The 22,878-nt window shown below is 37.8% G+C and overlaps 1 protein-coding gene across 6 annotated transcripts in view; it reads right to left on the bottom strand.

The window, feature by feature from the left end:
• The window catches only part of RHBDD1 (rhomboid domain containing 1), a 526,647-nt gene that overhangs the window by 228,724 nt on the left and 275,045 nt on the right, over positions 1-22,878 (bottom strand). For all 6 annotated transcript variants that reach the window (XM_053710028.1, XM_053710024.1, XM_053710023.1 and 3 more), the window contains 2 exons: positions 14,381-14,883; positions 7,730-7,862 (listed from right to left, as the gene is read on the bottom strand). In XM_053710028.1, the coding sequence (XP_053566003.1) occupies positions 7,730-7,862; positions 14,381-14,813 (566 nt within the window). In that variant the 5' untranslated portion in view covers positions 14,814-14,883. The remainder of the gene's footprint in view (positions 1-7,729; positions 7,863-14,380; positions 14,884-22,878) is intronic.

Raw genomic sequence — 22,878 nt, 5'->3', positions numbered from 1 at the left:
TTTGCCAGGAAACAAAAGATCAATTTTGGGAGAAGATTAGGTTACCTAAGATAGATAAAGAAAGTTTGGAGGAAATAAATATTCATATAACAAGGGAAGAGATTAAAAAAAAAAAAAAAGCAACAGCATCCAATAAAGCGCCTGGCCCGGATCAGATACCGATAGAACTCTATAAAATGATAGGAGAAGAAATAACATAAATTATGCTTACCTGATAATTTCATTTCCATTGAGGGGAGGAGAGTCCATGGCTTCATTTATTACTGTTGGGAATTAAGAGCCTGGCCACCAGGAGGAGGCAAAGATACCCCAGCCAAAGTATTAAATACCTCCCCCACTTCCCTCATCCCCCAGTCATTCTGCCGAGGGAAGAAGGAATAGAAATATCAGGGTATAAATGCCAGAAGATTAATTAAATTTAGGTCCGCCCATCAGAGATATGGACTTTCCTTCCCTCGATGGAAATGAAATTATCAGGTAAGCATAATTTATGTTTTCCATATAAAGGGGAGGAGAGTCCACAGCTTCATTCATTCATTCATTACTGTTGGGAACATATACCCAAGCTCTAGAGGACACTGAATGAAACCGGGAGGGTAAAAGGTGGACCCTAATCTGAGGGCACCACAGCCTGCAAAACCTTTCTCCCAAAAATAGCTTCTGCAGAAGCAAAAACGTCAGATTTGTAAAACTCTGTAAAAGTGTGTAAGGAGGACCAGGTAGCCGCCTAACAAATTTGCTCCATAGAGGCCTCATTCTTAAAGACCCAAGACAAAGTCACAGCTATAATGGAATGAGCCTTGATCCTCTGAGGAGGCTTATGTCCCGCCTTTCTCATAGGTCAAGCAAATAAAGCTCCTCAACAAAGAAGTAGAAGAGGTTTTCTGCCCCTTGCACTTCCCTGAATACACCACAAAAAGAGATGTAGACTGTCTGAAATTCTTTGTAGCCTGAAGATAGAACTTTTAGGCACAAACCACATCCAGGTTATGAAGTAACCTCTCCTTAGAAAAAGAAGTGTTAGGACACAAAGAAGGAACAACTATTTGCTGATTGATGTAACGGTTAGACACCACCTTGGGAAGAAACCCCAAACTAGTGCGAAGCACAACATTATCCGCATGAAAGACCAGATAAGGAGGCTGACATTGCAAGGTAGCCAGTTCAGATACTCTGCGTGCCGATGCAATGGCCAACAGGAAGAGAACCTTCCAGGACAGAATCCTAATGTCAATGGAATGCATAGGCTCAAACGGAACTCTCTGCAATACCTTAAGGACCAAGTTTAAGCTCCATGGGGGAGCAGACTGTCTAGAGACAGGCCTGATTCTAGACAGAGCCTGAACAAAAGATTGGATGTCAGGGAGCTCAGCGAGTCTCCTATGCAACAAGACTGATAATGCCGAAATCTGTCCCTTCAAGGAACTGGCGGCAAGACCCTTCTCCAAACCGTCTTGGAGAAAGGACAGAATCCTGGATACCTTCCTCTTATGCCAAGGATATCCATGCTTCTCACACCAGGACAAGTAAGTCTTCCACACCTTATGGTAGATGCGACGAGTGACTGGCTTTCTTGCCTGAATAAGAGTATCAATCCAACTTTCAGAAAAGCCTCTCTTGGCCAAGACTAGGCGTTCAATCTCCATGCAGTCAGCCTCAGAGAATCGAGATTTTGATGTTGAAAAGGGCCCTGTTCCAGCAGATCCCTGCGTCAGAGTAACCTCCATGGCAGAGAGCTTGACATCCCCACCAGATCCGCAAACCACGTCCTCTGCGGTCACGATGGAGCAATCAGAATGGCCAAAGCTCTCTCCTGTTTGATGCGTGCCACTACACGAGGTAGAAGTGGTAACAGTGAAAAAATGCAAGCTAGGCTGAACCCCGAAGGCACCACTAAGGCATCTATCAGCTCTGCTCATGGCTAGGGAGCTCCTCGTACCCCCATGATGGTTGATGTAAGCCACAGAGGAGATGTTGTCAGTCTGGAATCTGATGAAACTAAACAACCCCAAGGAGTCCATGCCTTCAGAGCATTGTAGATTGCTCGGAGTTCCAGAATATTTATCAGAAGGAGAGACTCCTCCCAGGACCATTTTCCTTATGTCATCCTGGCACCCCATCCTGCCAGACTCGCGTCCGTGGTCACAATCTCCCAGGACGGTCTTAAGAAGGATGTCCCCATGGACAGTTGCTACGGACGGATCCACCAAGAGAGGAAGATCCGAGTCCGAGCATCCATGAATATCTGCTGTGATAGATCTGAATGATCGCCGTTCCACTGTCTCAACATGCACAATTGAAGAGGTCTGAGATGGAACCTGGTGAATGGAATGAAGTCTATGCTGGAAACCATGAGACAGATCACCTCCATACACTGAGCCACCGATGGACTTGCGTAGGACTGAAGGGCAAGACAAGAGGACACAATCTTCCTGCGTCGATAGTCTGTGAGAAATATTTTGATGGACATAGAGTCTATTATCATGTCCAGGAACTCCACCCTGTTGCTGGGAACCAGGGAACTCTTTCCTGAGTTGATCTTCCAACCGTGAGATTGGAGCAAAAGAAGAAGAGCCCTCAAATGATCCTCTGCGAGACTGAGCGACGGTGCCTGGACTAGGATGTTATCCAGATAGGGTGCAAATTCAATGCCTCTGGTCACTGCCAGTAGCGCCCTCAGAACCTTCGTGAAGACTCTCTGGACCGTCGCCAGACCAAAGGGGAAGGCCACAAACTGGAAGTGTTGGTCCAGAAATGCAAATCTTAGGAACTTGAAGTGGTCCCTGTGAATTGGCACGGTCTTGAAGACAGGTTTGACAGGAGGAATTTGCCCCTGGGCGAATGGGATCTGAACCCTATCCTGTAACCCTGGGCAACAACCTTCGGAACCCAAGGGTCCTGAATGTCCTGTACTTCATGCCGATTTTGTCTCGGCAGGCTTCTTCTGTGACGAAAGGCAAAGAATGACTTTGTTGGGGAAGTGGGGGAGGTATTTAAGCCTTTGGCTGGTGTGTCTTTGCCTCCTCCTGGTGGCCAGGTTCTTAATTTCCAACAGTAATGAATGAAGCCGTGGACTCTCCTCCCCTTTAGATGGAAAACCCCAACATTAGAAGGCCTAGTTTACTCAATATATATTAAAGATAATTTAAATACCAATTATTTGACGGTATCAACAATTTCATTAATACTAAAAAAAGATAAGGATCCAGAAGAATTAAATTAGTATAGACTACAAAATATTTATGAGTATTATTGCACAAAGATTGAAGAAAGCTAATTCATAAAGACCATGTGGGTTTTATGCCAGATAGAAATTCAACAATCAATCTGAGGAAACTACAATTGATAATTGATTATTATTGGTACCAAGTAAATAGAAAAGGTGGTAGAATTAAATCAGATATAGCTATCACATCAATTAACACAGAAAAGTGTTTGATAAGATCACCTGGGACCACCTATTTACAGCAATAGAAAGATTTGGGATCACAGGTTCTTTCCTCAGAATGGTGCAGCTGATATATAAAAAAAAAACACAGGCCAATATATTATTTAATGGATACATCACTCCTAATTTTTTCCTTCAGAAAGGAACCAGGAAGGGTGTCCTCTATCCCCCTATCTGTTCAATTTGGCTATTGAGCCACTTGCTATTTTTTGTGAGGGACACTAAGAAAAATATTCCTATATTAATTTAAGCCCTGGAAAAGTTTAGCATGTTTTTAGGCTATAAAGTGAACGTTAATAAATTAGAGATTTTTTGGCTCTATAAAATTAGAGATAGTTATATGAATTGTCCATTTAAAGAAACAAAAGAAGAACTTAAATATTTGGGCATTAAGTTGACCAGAGACCCTGATAAATGGTATGCTCTAAACTATCCCCAAATATTGGCAAAAATATTTAAAGATCTTTCAAACTGGGCTAAATTCCCACTATCTTTGACTGGCAAAATTAACCTTATCAAAATGATATATTTATTTATATTTATATAGTGATATTTTATTTATATTTATATAGTGATATTCCCAAAGTTATTGTATCTATTGCAAAATGTGCCTATAATTATCAAAGGCAAGGATCTAATATTTTTTAAACAAAATTGTTTGAGATTCTTATGGGGTAAAAAGTGTAGGGTTCTGGCACTACAAAATATGACTCTTTTTAGAAAAGAAGGAGGTATGTCCTTTCCAGGTGTTGAATTATATAATCTAGGGTGTTTGGGTAAATTCACAATGGAGTGGATAACAGAGGCAGACTATTATTCAAAAGCGGGTCTAGAAGAACAAATAGTTAATCCTTACACTCTTAACGCTCTACTGCACTGTAAGGAAAATCATGGGATACATGCCTGGCATAAAATTGCCAAAATATTACAAATTAATCCAAGGTGGTCAAAACACCTGACAATAGGTGGCAACCCTAATTTTGAACCAGCGATAAATTCGAAAATATTTCAAAGTTGGAAATTGAAGGGACTTGTATATATAGAACAACTGAAAGATAAAGAGGCTAGAAATTGTAAATCTTTTCAAGAACTAAAATCTGAATTTGGTCTCCCTGATAAGGAATTCTTTGCCTACTTGCAAGTACGGCATTTTATTAACAAAATGACTAAAGAATATCCTGAAGACAGCACTTGGGAAACACTAAGACCATTGCTAAATATTCATAAATAAGGGAACCACTCAATTTCTGTCCTATATAAAACACTCAAAACACTCCAAGGTGCAGTAAAGTTAGGAAAAATAGTGGTCTGCTGGCATCAGTAGAGAGAATATAAAAAAGTTTTAAACTAATAGATACGGCAACACTCTCAATTTTTTGGAGAGAATCCCATACCAAAATTGTAAATAGGTTATATAACCCTCCGGCCCTGAAAGCAAAATGGGACAAAACAACAAATAATAAATGCTTTAAATGTAGTCTTCCGGCAGCTGATTTATTCCAATGCCTTTGGAGTTATCAAAAATCCAAAAATTCTGGTTCAAGCTTCATTTTTAGTTAAATAAAATAAATAAAAATTAGATTAAAATAGAGTATGGAGAGCTAATAACACAGGTAAATATCAAATTTGTGAATATGGTAATATTGATAGGGAAAGCTCTAATCCTGAAGCACTGGAAGTCAAAAAAGAGTCCTAACTTGGCAGAATGTATTAATAAAATTAAAGGACAATTGATAGTGGAACAATTCGACACTGCTCTTAAAGGGACACTGAACCCCAATTTTTTCTTCAATGATTCAAATAGAGCATGCCATTTTAAGCAACTTTCTAATTTACTCCTATTATCATAATTTTTTCTTTGCTCTTTTGCTATCTTTATTTGAAAAAGAAGGCATCAAAGCTTTTTTTTGGTTCAGGACTCTGGACAGCACTTTTTTATTGGTGGATGAATTTATCCACCAATCGGCAAGGACAACCCAGGTTGTTCACCAAAAAGGGGCCGGCATCTAAACTTACATTCTTGCATTTCAAATAAAGATACCAAGAGAATAAATACATTTTGATAATAGGAGTAAATTAGAAAGTTGCTTAAAATGTCATGCTCTATCTGAATCACAAAAGAAAACATTTGGGTTCAGTGTCCCTTTAAATCAGAACTCCAAATAAAAAGCTTCTTTGGTAAGTGGGGGAAATTTATTCAGTCATTGTCTATAGAAGAACAAATTCGTTTAATCTATCCTTTCAGAAAATCAGAATTTCTGATGTGTGCAACTGAAAGAAATGAATATCCCAATATAGTGGATGGCAGTTAGGCAGTACCGGGGGGCGGTTGGGGGTTTCTTTTCTCCTGGGTTTTTTTTTTTGTTTTGTTTCTTTTTTTGTTTTTTGTCTTGTTTTTGTTCTTTGTTATTATATGTGGAACAGAAGGTGTCCTATTGTGCGATACAAGACAGAATGGCTCTTTCTGGTCCAGTCATTAATGACTGTGAAGAAATGGTCATCTTATTATAGTAACCTTACTAATATGTGAAATCTTTATGTGTGTTATTTTACAATATCCCACACAAATAATTAAAATAAAATGAAGTAAATATACTTTTATATAAACATATATATATATACATATATATATATATATATATATATATATATATATATATATTATACTGTATATAGTAAGCTGACACATATTTTCATCTTCTATCTAGTGCAGAAAAAGTATGACATTCCAATGTGTATTTTAAAAGTTGCTGCCTCTGGCAATGTTTGTTCTTTACCAGTTTACAAGTGAGATGGATTGTTGTATTTTTAGTTAATTTCTCCTTGTAAAATAAATGATTTAAAGTTATGGTAAACGATAGTAGCCTGCCAGCAAGCATCATTATCAACCACAAAACTAAGCCTAACTTTCATTCATCAATTTTGTATTACTTGCCTTATTAAAGATTTAATACTGATTTGCATTGTCTTTCTATTGCTTCCATCCAACGCACAAAGCCAAAGCACTTTTTTTTTCTAAAGTTTTCTTTAATATCTAATGAAAAGCTAGGCCATTAGGCATGCTCTTATTCAGATGGACAATCACTATGTGCAGAAGCATTTTTGGTGCATGCACTTTGCAAAACGGGATCCCCTTCTTACATCATTTAGTGCCGATACTCAATAGCGAGCAGCAGGTCAATTGTACAGCACCCTCGTTCTCTCTCATCCGCTCCAGTCCAAAAGTAAACAATAAATCTCGTGATTCATTGTTTACATCTAAACGGATAGAGAGCTATGGCGCATGTGTGGGTTGCTGTGGCACGAGAGAGTGCATTCCTCCCTACATAGAGAGCGGGTGGGAACACTGTCTACTCCACACTTTCACTAAACATGCATAAATGGAGGGCGGAGGAACAACCAGAGCTTGGTAAAAAAATAGAAAAAAAATTACTTAGTAGTTTAGCAATAACATTTTGTTATTAAACGTGTTCAAATACATTTAACATCACTTTAAGTATTTATCAATGTATTCCAAAAAAACAGGTAAACTAGTAACGGGTGACAATTTGATTTCATGGTGTTATATCATTTCTCTCCACATAAACATCCTTATTTCCTCTTCTTATTTGAACCCTTCAAACAACACTTTTTGACCAACTTTTCAAAGGATTTTTATACTTCTAAATCAACATCCCTTTGCTCTTTAAACTTATGTAACGTCTTTCAAACTACACAACTTTTTTTTTTAAAGTGTTTTGTATGCTCATTTCAGATTTTAACAAACACAATGCTTTCTTGGTTTAATAGAAAACAAACACAGCTATAGAGCAAATCACACTTTGAAACTTGAACAAAACTTAAACATGGAGATAAAAATGCTGATTTATGATTGCTATGTCTCGTTTGGACAATAAAAGTGATATATAATTATTCAGAATGATAAAAAAATGGTTAATTACACATCATGAATTAATATTACTGAATATATAAACAAACGTCATGAATACTGAATCAATTAGCACTCATGTTTTACTTTCTCGTTATCTTATGCTTGTGTGAATCTGTGAAAATCCTGTTAAAAGACTGTTTATTATAGCTGTTGGCTTCGCATGAAAGCTCTGCTAGACTTTAACAGGTGGTAATATTTGCAATATGTGATTCTATACACATCTAATACACAAGCAGAGCAATGTAATAAACTGTCTTTCCTCTCACCATAGCAATGTCACAGTCTTTAGAACAAATATTAAAGCAACATAAATACTAAAAGTAAAATTGGAAAACCTGCAGAACACTTACCCAGGGGATGCTATGTGTATTGCCACCAGTTCTACCCAACAAGCATATCTGTTAGAAACGTGGAAGCCAAATACATTGGACGAGCCTCCAGGGTGATAATGATTGTTAAGCACTTTTAAGGCAAACAGTACTCCTAAAAAAACAAACAAGCAATGAGAACTTGTACATACAATAACTTTAATAAAAGCAGTAGCAAGAGGCATTGATTTCCTAAAAATTATATTTACAGAAGTAATCACAATGAGATGAGGCCTCACTCTGATAGACAGGAACATAGTAACACCAACTAATATCAGCACCTGACTTAGAAAGAACACACTTTTAATCCAGGCTGTGCAAAAAATAGTGCAGCATTTTTTTTTATAGAAACTGTCTGACACAGAATATATTAAGGAAATATACTAAGGGCTAGATTTATCAAAGCTGAGGCGGCCAGGGGCGCGTATATGCGCCCCTGTACGCCTCAGTTCGCCTGTGGCAGGGGGAAATTACCCGCAGGTAATCACCATTGCACACGAGCGCGGGCAGGAGCTTTCAATCTCCTCGGTCGGACTCGACCGCAGAGATTGAATTTCGCCACCTTAGAGGTGGCGAAGAGGTTAGGGAAGCGGCGGTCTGGTGACCGCTGCTTGTTAAGTTACGGCGAGCAAGTTCTTGTGAGAACTTGCAGCCGTAGGGCTTTGATAAATCGAGCCCTAAAAAGAGTCAAATTCTGTAAACAGTTTTAAGGGACATAAAACATAATTTATGCTTACCAGATAAATTCCTTTCCTTCCTGGCAGGGAGAGTCCACGACTTCATTCCTTACTGTTGGGGAATACAACACCTGGCCACCAGGAGGTGGGAAAGAAACCCCAGCCAAAGGCCCAAACATATACCCAAGCTCCAGAGGACACTGAATGAAAGAGGCAGACCCTATTCTGAGGGCACCACAGCCTGCAAAAGTTTTCTCCCGAAAGCTGCTTCTGCCGAAGCAAACACATCAAACTTATAAAATTTAGAAAAAGTGTGTAAGGAGGACCAGGTAGCCACCTTCTAAATCTGATCCATTGAGGCTTCGTTCTTAAAAGCCCAAGAGGAAGCCACTGCTCTAGTGGAATGAGCCGTTATCCTCTCAGGGGGCTGTCGTCCCGCTGTCTCATAAGCTAAGCGGATGACACTCCTCAATTAGAAAGATAGAGAAGTTGTAATAGCCTTCTGCCTCTTACGCTTCCCCGTATAGATGACAAACAAAGAGGAAGATTGTCTAAATTCCTTAGTAGCCTGAAGATAGAACTTCAAGGCATGAACCACATCTAGATTATGAAGCAAACGTTCCTTCGCTGAAGAAGGATTAGGACACAAGGAAGGAACAACAATTTCTTGATTAATGTTACGATTCAACACCACCTTAGGGAGGAACCCTAGTTTAGTGCGTAAAACTGCCTTATCAGAATGAAAAACCAAATAAGGGGGATCACATTGCAAACCGGAAATCTCAGAAATTTTGCGCGCAGAGGCAATAGCCATCAAAAAAAGAATCTTCCAAGATAACAATTTAATGTCAACAGTATGCATAGGCTCAAACGGAGCCTGCTGCAAAACACTAAGAACAAGCTTGAGGCTCCAAGGCGGAGCCCCAGATCTAAACACGGGTCTGATCCTAGCCAGAGACTTAACAAAGGACTGCACATCCGGAAGCTCAGTCAATCTTTTGTGCAGTAACACCGACAGGGAATATTTGTCCCTTCAGAGAACTAGCAGATTGGCCCTTCTCCAGTCAATCCTCGAGGAAAACTAAAATTCTGGCAGCCTTAACCTTATGCCAGGAAAAGCAACGCTCTTCCCACCAGTACAAGTAAGTCCTCCACACTTAATGGTAGATACGAGTAATTGACTTACGAGCTTGAACCAGAATGACGATAACACTCTCAGAGAACCCTCTTTTGGCTAAGACTAAGCATTCAATCTCCAGCAAGTGAGCCTCAGAGAATCTAGATTTTGATGAACGAAGGGACCCTGTATCAGCAGATCTCTGCGATAAGGTATCCAACTCTGAGGAGATGAGGACATTCCCACCAGATCTGCAAACCACGTCCTTCGCAGCCACGATGGAGCAATCAGAATCACAAATGCTCGCTCCTGCTTGATGTGAGCCACCACGCGAGGGAGAAGTGGTAATGGAGGAAAAAGATATGTGAGACTGAACCTCCATGGTACTGATAGGGCATCTATCAATTCCGCCTGATAGCGACGAAAGGCAAAGAAAGACTGGGGGATAGGGGAAGTGGGTGGGCTGTTTGGGTTTGGCTGGGGTGTCTTTGCCTTCTCCTGGTGGCCAGGTGTTGTATTTCCCAACAGTAAGGAATGAAGTTGTGGACTGTTCCTGCCTTATGGAAGGAAATTGTTGCAAAAGTAAAAAGTATAGTAAGTCATACATAAGGAGCACACACATGCAAAAAGACTAGATGATGAAGAGCACTTTGGGTATTTGCATGTAACATACAGGATCTAAATGTTTTGTGGGAAATTCTTAATCTCCTTTAGCTACCAATGACAAGGGGGGCTTGGGTTTTATGTCCCTTTAAACGGGTAGCATGATTTTAAAAACTACACAGGAACATATTCTTCTGATATTACTCTATGCTCTTATGCATCTCTGCAGAGTATTGTAGGTCTTTATTGATGTGGTCAATATATCCTTAGAACAAGTGTCAAAAAAATTATAATCCAAAAATGTAGGAATTTGTCAAGCACCAAAGCACCAGAACTATAGCAGATGCCTAAATTCCTAATAGTGCTGCAAGTCATTTGCTTAGCAGAGCATCTAAGGGATTCAATAATAAGAACACAGGCTCCTCTGGGTTCAGTGGGGAAGAGATCAGGTCAGCCTGTGGGGTTAATTGTGACTCGTGGATGAAATTTATACAATTAGAGTCAAAGTGTGCTGGGGGTTTGGGACAAGTAAAGTTATTGTTCGCTGGGGGGGTCATTAGACCACAGCTAAGTTTAAAATTGGTCATGTGCTTGGGACAGCATGGTTAAAATGTGTTGGGGGGTTCAAGACAGTGTGGTAATGTTAAAGTTTATTTGGGGATTTATAACAGTGTTAGGATTTATTACACTGGGGGGGGGGGCTATTATTAGGGATAAAGTGTTCTTGGGTTTGCAGTTAGGTTTAATGTTCTATAATTCTGGTAACTGTCTCATACAAGTAGTGGTGTTATAACAAATTGCTGGTCATAGCAATTAACCATAGTATGCTGTCACAAAATAACAGCAGAAAGTATGATCTTGTCGGTGAATACCAGCTGCAAAGTATAAAATGTATAAGAAATTAAGGAAGCATTTTTTTTACAGAAAGGGTGGTGGATTCATGGAATAAACTTCCATTTGAGGTGATAAACACAAAGACTGTAAAGGAATTTAAAAATGCCTGGGACATGCATAAGGCTATCCTAAGGAAAAAGTAACATGTAATATGGGTAGACTTGATGGGCCTTTTTGGTTCTTATCTACAGTCAAATTCTATGTTTCTATGTAAATTGCTTCTTTATTTTTATTTTTGTATAAGAAATAGCTGGTTTTGCTCTTTGAAACCACAACCCATTAAGCTTAAGAATGGCATGCTAACTGTTTTGCGCAAGTGACATCGGGTTTATCGCTGCTGCTTGCGTGCATCGTAAGGAGTGCTCGTATTAAAAGTTGAAAGTAAATGTGAACACGTGAGCACAATCGCGAACTATTATACGAAACAAAAAGTGTCAAAAAACACATCAACAATACATTTAAAAGTACAGTTACACTCATTATAACACTAACTGATAAAAAATTATTAAAACAAAAAATTGTTTAAAAAAGTTATGTGCTCAAAGATATGAGGTATCAGGTGTTAGAAAAAATGACATGCAAAGGGCTTTAGCATAGAGATACATGCATATAAATGTCTAAATATTGATATTATATATATATATATATATATATAAATATATATATATATACATACATATACACACAGTATATATATATCAATGTTCATATGTGTACACATGTATTTATATTTGTATATATGTATTAATAGACATACAGTAAGTACACATAAACACATAAATACATACCGTATGTATACCTATAGACACATATATAAGGGCATTGGAGCCCTTTGCAGTCAAGCAGATTAAAACATATTTTTGTTATACTTTGTATTTACACATTCCAATGTTCTGTACATAGCAATGAAACCTTTTTTATTGGACAAACATGATATTTAAATATTAAAGCAATACTAATATGACAGATTTTTTTGTTGAAGGGGCTGCCCTGGTGGAATTATTGTAAAACAAAGGGACAGTCTCTGCAAAGGGGCAGTCCCTGCAAGTGGCGAGATGGCTCCTATTTAAAGTATTGGAGCTCGCTTGAAAGGGAGACCACTTTGTGGAGCGAAGGAGGAAAATCTTTCCAGAATCATGCTGGGATTAGAAAGACAATTTCATATACGCCCATGGAACGCCCATGTTCAGCACATTTTACGAATAAACAACAATTATGCTTTGTTTTTGGACTTAAAAATACGAATTTCTAAATTATTTTTGCACATCCTGTGTACTTAATGGGACAGTCAACACAAAAATTGTTATTGTTTAAAAAAGATGGATAATGCCTTTACTACCCATTCCCCAGCTTTGCACAAAAACATGGTTATATTAATATACTTTATAACCTTTAAGCCTCTATATTTCTGTCTGTTTCTAAGTCACTAAAGCGAGCCCCTTGTTCACATGCTTTGTATTAGCACTTCACAGCAGGGGAGTGCTAGTTCATGTGAGTCATATAGATAACATTGAGCTCATGCCCGTGGATTCTAACTGCACAGCACTAATTTGCTTAAATGCAAGTCAGTAGATAAAGTCATGTGATCAGGGGCAATCAGAAGAGGCTTAGATACAAGGTATTCACAGAGATAAAAAGTGTATTAATATAACCATGTTTTTTCTGTGCAAAACTGGGGAATGGGTAATAAAGAGATTATCTTTTTAAACAAATAAAAACTTTTGCGTTAACTGTCCCTTTAAACTACGATTTAGGCTGTGCATATTTAATATGATTTATTCCAGAGTAATTTACATACAAATTTTTTTTTTTTTTATAAAATATGATTTTTGGTGAATAATTTTGTTACGATTTTTGATGCACCTCAACAATACATTTTTTTAATGCATATACACAAATATGCAGTAAAAAATGTATTGTTAAGGTGCATCAAAAATCATAACAAAATTATTCACCAAAAATCGTATTTTATCAAAAATGTAAAATTTGTATGTAAATTACTCAGGAATAAATCATATTATATATGCACAATGGTTCAATTATTCACTTTGCAAGATTTTATAAAATATGCAGTATAAGCCCCTTAGTGAGACACCCTGTTTTCAGGGTAAAAAGTGGCTTTAGATCATTCCACTGTGGTGAGCATTCTTTAATAATCTCGCCACCCCAGAGACCTTTAGATCATCCGGTGTTCTAAAGAAACTGATATACCATAGGAATGTGTATACTACGTCACTTCCGGTGACGTATTATCAGCTGTTGAAGGGGTGTGGCGCTCAATGCGCATGCGCAAGAGGCCCAACCTCCTCCAAACATCTGTTTAAGGAGATTTATTACATGGGGTCGCAGGATTCTATGAACCGTAATCTGCAATGCGCATGCGCACACGGCCCTACTCCTCAGTGATCCATTGTGCGCCGCCGACTTGCTGAAAAAGGTGTCAGTTGACACCAAAACATTTTGAAACTTATGCTTGGAATTTTGTGACTGATCCAATATTTTATTCCGGTGGGGTGGGATGGGGTGGGGTAGGGAAGGTGAGGGTGTGTGGTGTGGGTATCATGACAGTAGCACTATGCTGTCACATTTGTCACTATTTTTAGCTCACTCAAATACAATCAAAGCGACCGCAGTGCGCGCATGTGCAGTGAAGGCTATTAACCTCTATAAATTATGATTACGGGCCATATATTTCCTCGACCCGTTGTTTAAATTACATCAGCTGTTTGGAGGAGGTTGAGCCTCTTGCGCATGCGCATTGACCGCAACACCCCTACAGCAGCTGAGTCACGTGACCTAAATTGACGTGGTATACACATTGCTATGCAGTATACAATTTTCTTTAGAACACCGGCCCTGATAGTGAAAGCTGCACAGTGCTTGAGAGAAAACCAAATGCCAGAACAAATAAGCATAGGAAAAACACATTCAACAGCAGAGATAAGTAAAAAAAATCCTATACAGCTGCATAATATGTGATTGTTATACTTATCTCTAATTGACTCACCTGCAAGAATTCATCAGCAGCTTGGGAATTCATTTTGTACACTTTTTTTATTTATTTACATGAAAGCATTCAAATTTGTTTAAATTTCTACTACCTCTTCAAATGTGCCACATATACCTTATAAAGGCTTGATGGCCTTTGGAAGAGGGGGTGCTTCACAAAAAATGGTGACTGTTTACTATCAGCCTAATAAAACTAATTTTAGAAAGCTCTGAAGAAGGAAGATCATGGTTCGGTTAAACAGCATTATTAGTTACATTTGTGGCACTAGCTTCAGTAACCATATGTTTGAATGACAGCATACATGCTTATAAATGCTTATATAACGTGCGTACCTGAGAAGCCCACTGCACACTGTATCTTGTAGGAAGGGTCATCCATAAATTCCGCCAACATTAATTCTAAAATAACATAGACAACTCCAATCAACTGAGAAAATACAGCAATAATCATAGCAAACAGCAGACTGCCCAGACTGCCTTCCAGTTTGGTGCCTTTCCATAGCAAGGATACCATGTTGAAATAAAGATGCCAGTCATCTACATGGTGGAATGGAGACAGAAGTAAACGCTGCCAGTCGCTGCGGTAATAACCCTCATGCACACTAATACAAACATAATGTAGTGGCTTCAGCGGGTTTAGGAAAAGGTAAATGTTCACAGCAAGGGTTGCCAGAGTAACTGGAGGGATGTTGTTTAGGCCAAACTGGTAGATTTGTGCAAAGAGTAGTAGAAGCCCAGTGTTCACTCCTCTCTGTCTTCTCTGCATTTTAATATATTGCTTAGTTCATGAAAACTGAGGCAATAATTTTAATTTGAGCGCATAAAATTACCCACATCTGGAAAATAAAGAGGGAAATATATGTTACAATGAAATCAGTGCAAATAAGTAAATGAATATATATATATATATATATATATATATATAAATATATATATATATAGAGAGAGAGAGATAGAGAGGATAGATTGAGAGAGGGCAGGATGATCTGAGGGAGGAAGAAGAGAGGCAGAAAAGTGAGGACAGGGCTCAGAGAGAGATAAGAGAAAAGAGGATACGTGAGGACAGTGGACTGATTGGTGAGTGGATGAACTGGGAGAGAGGGTCTAAAAGCAGTATGAGCTTTAAGAGTGGGGTATGAAAGAGGGTTGAGAGATAGGACAAGGATAGGTGGGGATCAGAGGAGCAGGAAAATGAGAGATGGGTGGGAGGAAGGAAGGAATTTGAGCAAAGGAAAACTAAGAGAGGGTTAGATTTAGGAGAGTGTCAAAGTACAGGATGTGTGATAAAGGCAGAAAAGGTAGTGGAGACAAAAGAAAAAATATACAAGAGCACAGCATTCTTCTGTAGAAAGCGGAGGACAAAACCAACGCAGTTTGTGAGTTGTCTAGGGGAGGAATGAGGAGGGATATCTGGTCCTCTCTCATTCCTGGTATTTAGCATAGATATGGCATCATCTGACAACAGGCTGTGCCGAGGGGCAACTTCCTCATTCCTTAGTGGTGGGAGGGGGAGTCTCTTACCTTAATAGCTGCCACTGTTACATTCCCATTCTTACCTATTGCTGCACATCTCACAACATTCTTATTAAGATAAATACACAAAGTCTAATATCTATCTCATATGTCTCTAAAGCATACAATCTTTTCACCTGTGCACTATGAAGCTCTAAATGTGTCTGCAGCAAGCTCACTAATGTCATTGAGCTCTTCATCTCTTATTGACATAGCCTTCTGGCTATTATGAGGCCTACTCTGTTGCATTATCATTTGGGAGTATTCAATAAGCCCCACACCCAGGCCTGGTATAAGACAAGGAGGTGGTTCTGGCATCCAGCTGCCTTCGCTGTTGTCATTTTTAACACAATCCCTTTCTTCCCTTACATTCTCTTGTTCTTTCACTTATTGTAACACCTTTTTTATGAGTCTCTGTTAGGTTCCACACTCCAGGATGACCCAATTAATATCTTAATTAATTTGTTGTCTGGGTATCTTACTTTCTCTCCTTGCACACTCTGTCTTCATCTCTTCCTACTTTGACTTACACCCTGAACAAGCATTCCCACTTGTGTCATAATAATCTGACTTGCCCTCAATAACTCCAAGAAAAACTGCTTTTCCACACTCATTATCTCTGTTGTCTAATTCTTAATTTTGTTTCTCATTTTTAATGTCCTCACCAATTCCCATTACCTCCTGCCTCTGAGCACAAGACTTTACCATGGACTTAAAGAATAAAATTGCTTAAATTTGACAGCAAACATCCTCTCACCCCAACAACAACAACAACATCTCCTCCTCACAAACATAAAAAACGAATAAGGTTAGCCTAACTATAAATCCGTAACTAGTGCTTCAGTGATGATATCACTAAAGCACTTGTAAGATGCGCCTAGGATAGATGTTGCGAAGATTGATGATATCAAAAGTGGATGAACTATAAGGATATAATAATATATATATATGTAAAATTGAAAACAACAGTATTATAATATTAATATCAGAACATTGCTGTAATGGCACTTAAAAGAAAACAATACAAACTGTGAAGTTCAATGTATGTATTCTGATGCCAAGTCCAACAAATACACAATGGCAATTCCAAAAAACTGACAGACAGATGAGGATAATCCAAGATAGTATAGGCTGCTCCTCCAGGGTGTTGTGCCGCAACACGGATGATATATCTAGGAAGGAAAGGATAGAGGGCGCCACATGGTGCAGGTCATAAAAATAAATAAAGGACAGCAACAGTTGGATCACAAGAATCCTACTCACACAGTATAAGGCACCAATGTGCAGTATTGGCAGTCCGGAACCACACGTCGTCCGGTAGACCTCTTTCAAGGTATGTTGTCCGATGGGATTCCTCGTCTCACCAGGGAGAGTCCAGGGAAATCAGGGAAATCCAAAATAGTGTGGTGAGAGCAATTCAGTGTCCAAGATATCTCACACCAGAAAATCTCAAAAGATCCAAAAAAATGGTAATACAATAGATCTGGCCTAAGCCAAAAATGATGTGGCAGATGGAGAGTTAAAAATGTTAAAATTTATTGCAAATTAAAAACAACAGCAACGCGTTTCTCAGTGTTCAACACTGTTTCATCAGGCTATACAAACATACTCTCAACTGCCATATTTAAAATAAACAAGAACCAATCAACAATCTGAATAGAGTCCACACCCTAATTGGGGTATACCATTATACACATAATGTGGTGACCAGCATTTTTTTTTTATTTTTAACATTGTTTCAAATAAAACTATACAAATTCTCTATAAATCTGCAGTACCTATTATAGTGTGCTATATAAACAATCAATTACCAAAGACAACAAAATGTGATATCAAAATGTGACATGAAAAACATCAGGTGTGTTCACATTTGAGACCTTGGCATGGTCTCATAGTGGTATGAACTGTTCATAATAACAGCTTTTTATTTAGTAACCACTTTTTGTAACATGTAATTTTCAACATACCATTATTTTTATTATTATTGATGATGTAGTTACACCTATTACTCCATTACTGGTTTGAGGAGTATAAGGGAATGATTATTCCTATATTTATTAATTTATTTAAAGAGCGACTTAGATAGACTCTTTATGTTTCCATAGTAACCCTCCTGTGTCGGTCTCAAAACAAGTTTGATGACCGAGGAGGGGGGGGGGGTGGTTGTGATCACGCCCAAAGCTTCAAGATCTATCAGGTCAAATTAAAAGTTACCTAATGAGATAACAATTATGCATTGAAATTTCACTCGCGCTGGCTAGATGGATCGGTGAAAATAACCCAGCGATGTGACAGGTAGCGTTAATAGTAACCAAGGGGTTTAAAAGTTATGATACAGGGGTGTGTAAAAGTGAGCCAATCGGGGCGGTCAGTGGAATCAGATAGCCAATCAAGTGAATAGAGAAAGGCAAAGGGGGTGGACAATGTGACGTCAGCCCGTGTTAAGTGTAAATAAGCCAAGAGAAGGGATAGGCGATCAGTCTATTGGTGTGGCCTATCAGAGATCGAATGTGACGTCCGCCCGTGTTAAGTGTAAATAAGCCAAGAGAAGGGATAGGCGATCAGTCTATTGGTGTGGCCTATCAGAGATCGAATAAATAATGTGGGGGGCGGAACACTCTATGTGCATCTCTAACTTCATAGTGCAATAGATAATCGCACATGTAATATATATGAGACTAACATAATCGTAATAGGTGATGGAAATTAAAGGCATCTCTTTAGATGTGCATGTGGAAAAGTGCGATAAGATTCTAATAAAAGTGATTGATAGTACCTAATGGGTAGGATGTGATAAAAGGTGATGATTGATAATGTGAAGTGATATGATGTTCACTGTGACAGAATGGTAAAGGGACTGATGTTCGTGACATAACTACATGCGGGTGAATTCTGCATGCAGTATAAAGGCGTGTGGCAGGGACCGGGAGGGGGATTAAAATAGTTATATATATGTGTGGATTTAATAATTCTAAAGGGAAATTTATGAAATGTGTCAAATATAAGACAAAAATTAAAGGCTCCCAATATAGGCACTATATATTAAGGACTATATATCAGAGCCATATGAATAGTTAAATATTAGTAATAGATTCCCAAAGGGATAATTACAATACTCCCAGAGTGTTATTATTTCATACGAGAACATAAATGGAAAAAATGTGACCAGTAATGTGAATTGTGACTATGCCATTAGGTAATCAATAATAAGTGGTCACTAAAAGCAAACAACATATGTTCTACAAAATAGGTTAGTGTAGGGGGAAATGGAAATGTTAATACCAATTAGTAACTTATAAATAGATTGATATAGGATTCCTAGAGGGGACAATATAGATAACTACCAATATATGGACATTGTGTAGACAAAATGGAATACCAGATATGATACAATATAGTTAGTGACTATGCCTGTAGGCAATTCGTCGTAGATGATGGGGGATAGTGAAAAATATATATCTACTATATAGATGGATAACATTAGGGATAAAAGGAACTATACAACTGATTAGTACTTTAATTATTATATACACAGGCATCAAGTTATGGACAAGGAGGGTTTAGAAGGCAGCTAGATCCATATTGAGGTTGAGACCGAAGGGAAAGAGTGTTTTGAGCTTATAAATCCAAAAAGTTTCCCTCTGTCTCAACCTATTGAATCTATTGTACAGATGGGAGTGGGGGATCATCTCAATAGGACAAATGTTGAATGTATTGGTGATACGTTTATGCATATTGTTACAGTGTCTGGGAACACTATGATGTTGGTACTTATTTTTAATGTTCCTTAGATGTTCGTTCCATCTATTCCTGACTACCCTACACGTGGGACCCACATATTGGATCCCACAAAGTTTACAGGTTAATAAATAGATAACATAAGTCGAAGTGCATGTTATAAATTGATGGATATTGTATGATTTCTTGGTAACACTAGATGTTAAGGTTTTGCTACCAAATGTGGAATATTTACACATATTACAGTTTTTTACAGAACATCTCCCTATTCCATTCTTTTTAGTCATTGTATGTGCAATTGATCCTATACTAAGTTTATGGACCACCACCTTGCTAGGTGCTAAAACACTTTTAAGTGTTGGGGCTCGTCTAAAAACACATTTCGGTTCAGGCTCTACCAGATTTCCTAAAATTGGATCTTTTTTTATTATACTCCAATGTTTTTTAATGATACGTTTAATTTTAGTATGATTCACGTTAAATTGAGTAATGAACAATGGATTGGAATAATCGGCTGATAATGTATTTGCCTTGTTATCCCTCGATTTATGAGCAAAGTATGAATTTCTATTGTCAAGTTTTGCTCGTTCATATCCAGTGTTGCTGTTGTTTTTAATTTGCAATAAATTTTAACATTTTTAACTCTCCATCTGCCACATCATTTTTGGCTTAGGCCAGATATATTGTATTACCATTTTTTTGGATCTTTTGAGATTTTCTGGTGTGAGATATCTTGGACACTGAATTGCTCCCACCACACTATTTTGGATTTCCCTGATTTCCCTGGACTCTCCCTGGTGAGACGAGGAATCCCATCGGACGACATACCTTGAAAGAGGTCTACCGGACGACGTGTGGTTCCGGACTGCCAATACTGCACATTGGTGCCTTATACTGTGTGAGTAGGATTCTTGTGATCCAACTGTTGCTGTCCTTTATTTATTTTTTTCTTAAGCAAGATCTGTTTCAGTATCACCTGTATGCTGAGGACACCCAAACCTACCTCACTGCGTCAGTAATCCTTTACCCTACTTACTAATGTCACCAACTGCGAATCCAGCATCTCATACTGAATGTTCTCTCATTATTTAAAGCTGAGCCTCTGCAAAACAGTGTCCTCAATCCTGAAATCTAAATTGTGTTCAAGAAACATAATTGCTTATGTAATATATAATAATGTATTGCACTATTTAGTTGTTTTTGCTTTTAGCAAGATGTTACTGCACTGGATTATGTGAAAAAAGTTTGAAGAACACTGGTAACATAGTCACAGAACACTTTCAGTCTGCTCAGTACATGTGCCACCAATAATAGGGTATTTACATGTGAGGGGCAGCTGAGATATTTATCAGTAGCATAACCCAAATTAGTGATAGCCTGTTAACACTATTGTTGATACTTGTTTAGCAAAGTAATTACTTTATATTATTGTTTAAAAAAACTGCTATTTTCTGACATTATAAGGAATAAATCGACATAAATCTACATTTATCAAAGTATTAACAACGAAAGCTGGATTCATAGATGCTCTTAAAGGGACATTCAACCATAGAATTGTTATTGTTTTAAAAGATAGATAATCCCTTTATTACTCATTCCCCAGTTTTGCACAACCAACACAGTTATATTAATGTACTTTTTACCTTTGTGATTACCTTGTATCTAGGAACCTTCTTCCAGCCCCCTGATCACATGACTGTGACTGTTTATTATCTAACTTTCTGTGCCTGAACACAGTGTTATCTATATAGCCCACATGTACTTCCTGTCTCTTTGTGTTGAAAAGAGATTTAAAAAGCATGTGATAAGAGGCAGCCCTCAAAGGCTTAGAAATTAGCATATGAGCCTACCTATGTTTAGTTTAAACTAAGAATACCAAGAGAAAAAAGCAAATTTGATGATAAAAGTAAATTGGAAAGTCAATTAAAATTAAAAGCCCTATCTGAATAATGAAAGTTTAATTTATACTTGACTGTCCCTTTAAGGATGCAGATCATGTTCAAAATTCATTGAGCATAGTTTCACCTATATTTTCCAGCATACTGTGTTTTTCAGTTTGTGCTATTAACAACTATAGTGAGAACCTATTGCTAAGGGGCAACCACAACAACATTAGAAACAAGCTTGAAACACGGTTAATGTAGATGTTTGCACGTCTGTTTTGTAATAGAAAAGCAGTCTGGCTAGATACCTCTCAGACAGAACAAGGAGCTGACTATGGGTGTTCCAGGGGTGCGGTTGGGGTTTTCACTCAACTCTTACTAAGCACAGAGAATTCATAAATACTCTTTTGTCCCTGTAAGAAATTTTGTCTCTCAGTCGCGTCTCCCTTTTTCCAAAGATAGCAAGGTTTTCTCATTTTTATTTCTCTTACATATTTTTTAATGGTTTTTATGTTTTCTTTTTTTGCATATGTTAGAGAAGACTGTTTTATAGAATAAGATTTTTAAAATTTAAAAGATTTTACAGTGTTTTTTGTGATCCTGGTATTCCTAGTGACCAATGCATTTGCGCCAGTCGGCACAAATCTTTAGGAATTCTTCAATTCTCAAGTTGTGATTTTGCGTGAAGTTTTTTCAGCAAGTTATTAATTTCACAATAGGTTTTATTGAATAAAGGCCATTGAGAAAATGTGTAAAGGATTGAATACTGTTTTAGATTAATACAGCATTACTACATACAATGCAGTAGTGTTTAATAGAAATAATATAAATGGTAATAGCTTATAGACTCATGGTTGTAGATACTGTGCAGAAAGGGAGGAGGAAATCTGCATTTATTAATCTTATAAACAGCTTGCATTATTCTTATTAATATTTCTAAAGTGAGGGGGTTATCAGAAAATAAACTGCTCATTCATTATTATTTTAAGACTATAAGAATCCTAAACATGTAAGGGAACAGTAATGTTATGGTTTTATTGTTGCATCTGAAAGATGGCATTTAGAAATATATATTACTTTTTTTCTTGTTTATGGGGTATGTCTCTGTCCACCAATACAGCAGTAGAGATTTTCCTATCAGCTAGTGAGGTTGCTTAAATCCCACAGACATGTTGTGCACTTACTGATAGTTTCAAAGTTAAAAAAAAAGTGTTCCCTTTAGCAATCATGAACCATTTTTTTTAGTTTAATGTCCTTTAAAAAAAAAAAAAGCTTAAAGAAAACAATCCTTTGTAAGCAGAATACCTTCCTTTTAATTACCAAAGTAAAACCAGCAGGTCCCAGGAATCCAAAACCTAAGCAAGACACCAACTAGAGGCAGATCTTATGTTAGAAATGGTTCATGCTGAGATCTCGGATCAGCACTCCACTAAGGTCAACTGTCAGTATAATTTTAGAGCAGCAAAGAAATATGACAGCAGAGACAGAAATGAAAGCTTCACACTTGCATGTGTGAGTTCTATGTACCCTTGCTTGGAAATGCAAAGGAAAATGCTGATGCTGATATTTACTCTATTTGTAATGCATCTGACATCCTATTTTAAGTCCAACATGTAAGTGCATCACAGGAACAATGTCATAAGTAATTATGAGCAACGGGATCTAAGGAAATTCTTCACTCTCACAATGCAGTAAAGG

The sequence above is a fragment of the Bombina bombina genome, chromosome 4 (genome assembly GCF_027579735.1).
Source record: "Bombina bombina isolate aBomBom1 chromosome 4, aBomBom1.pri, whole genome shotgun sequence".
NCBI classification, from domain to species: Eukaryota; Metazoa; Chordata; class Amphibia; order Anura; family Bombinatoridae; genus Bombina; species Bombina bombina.
This window is presented reverse-complemented; position numbering and strand designations above follow the sequence as displayed.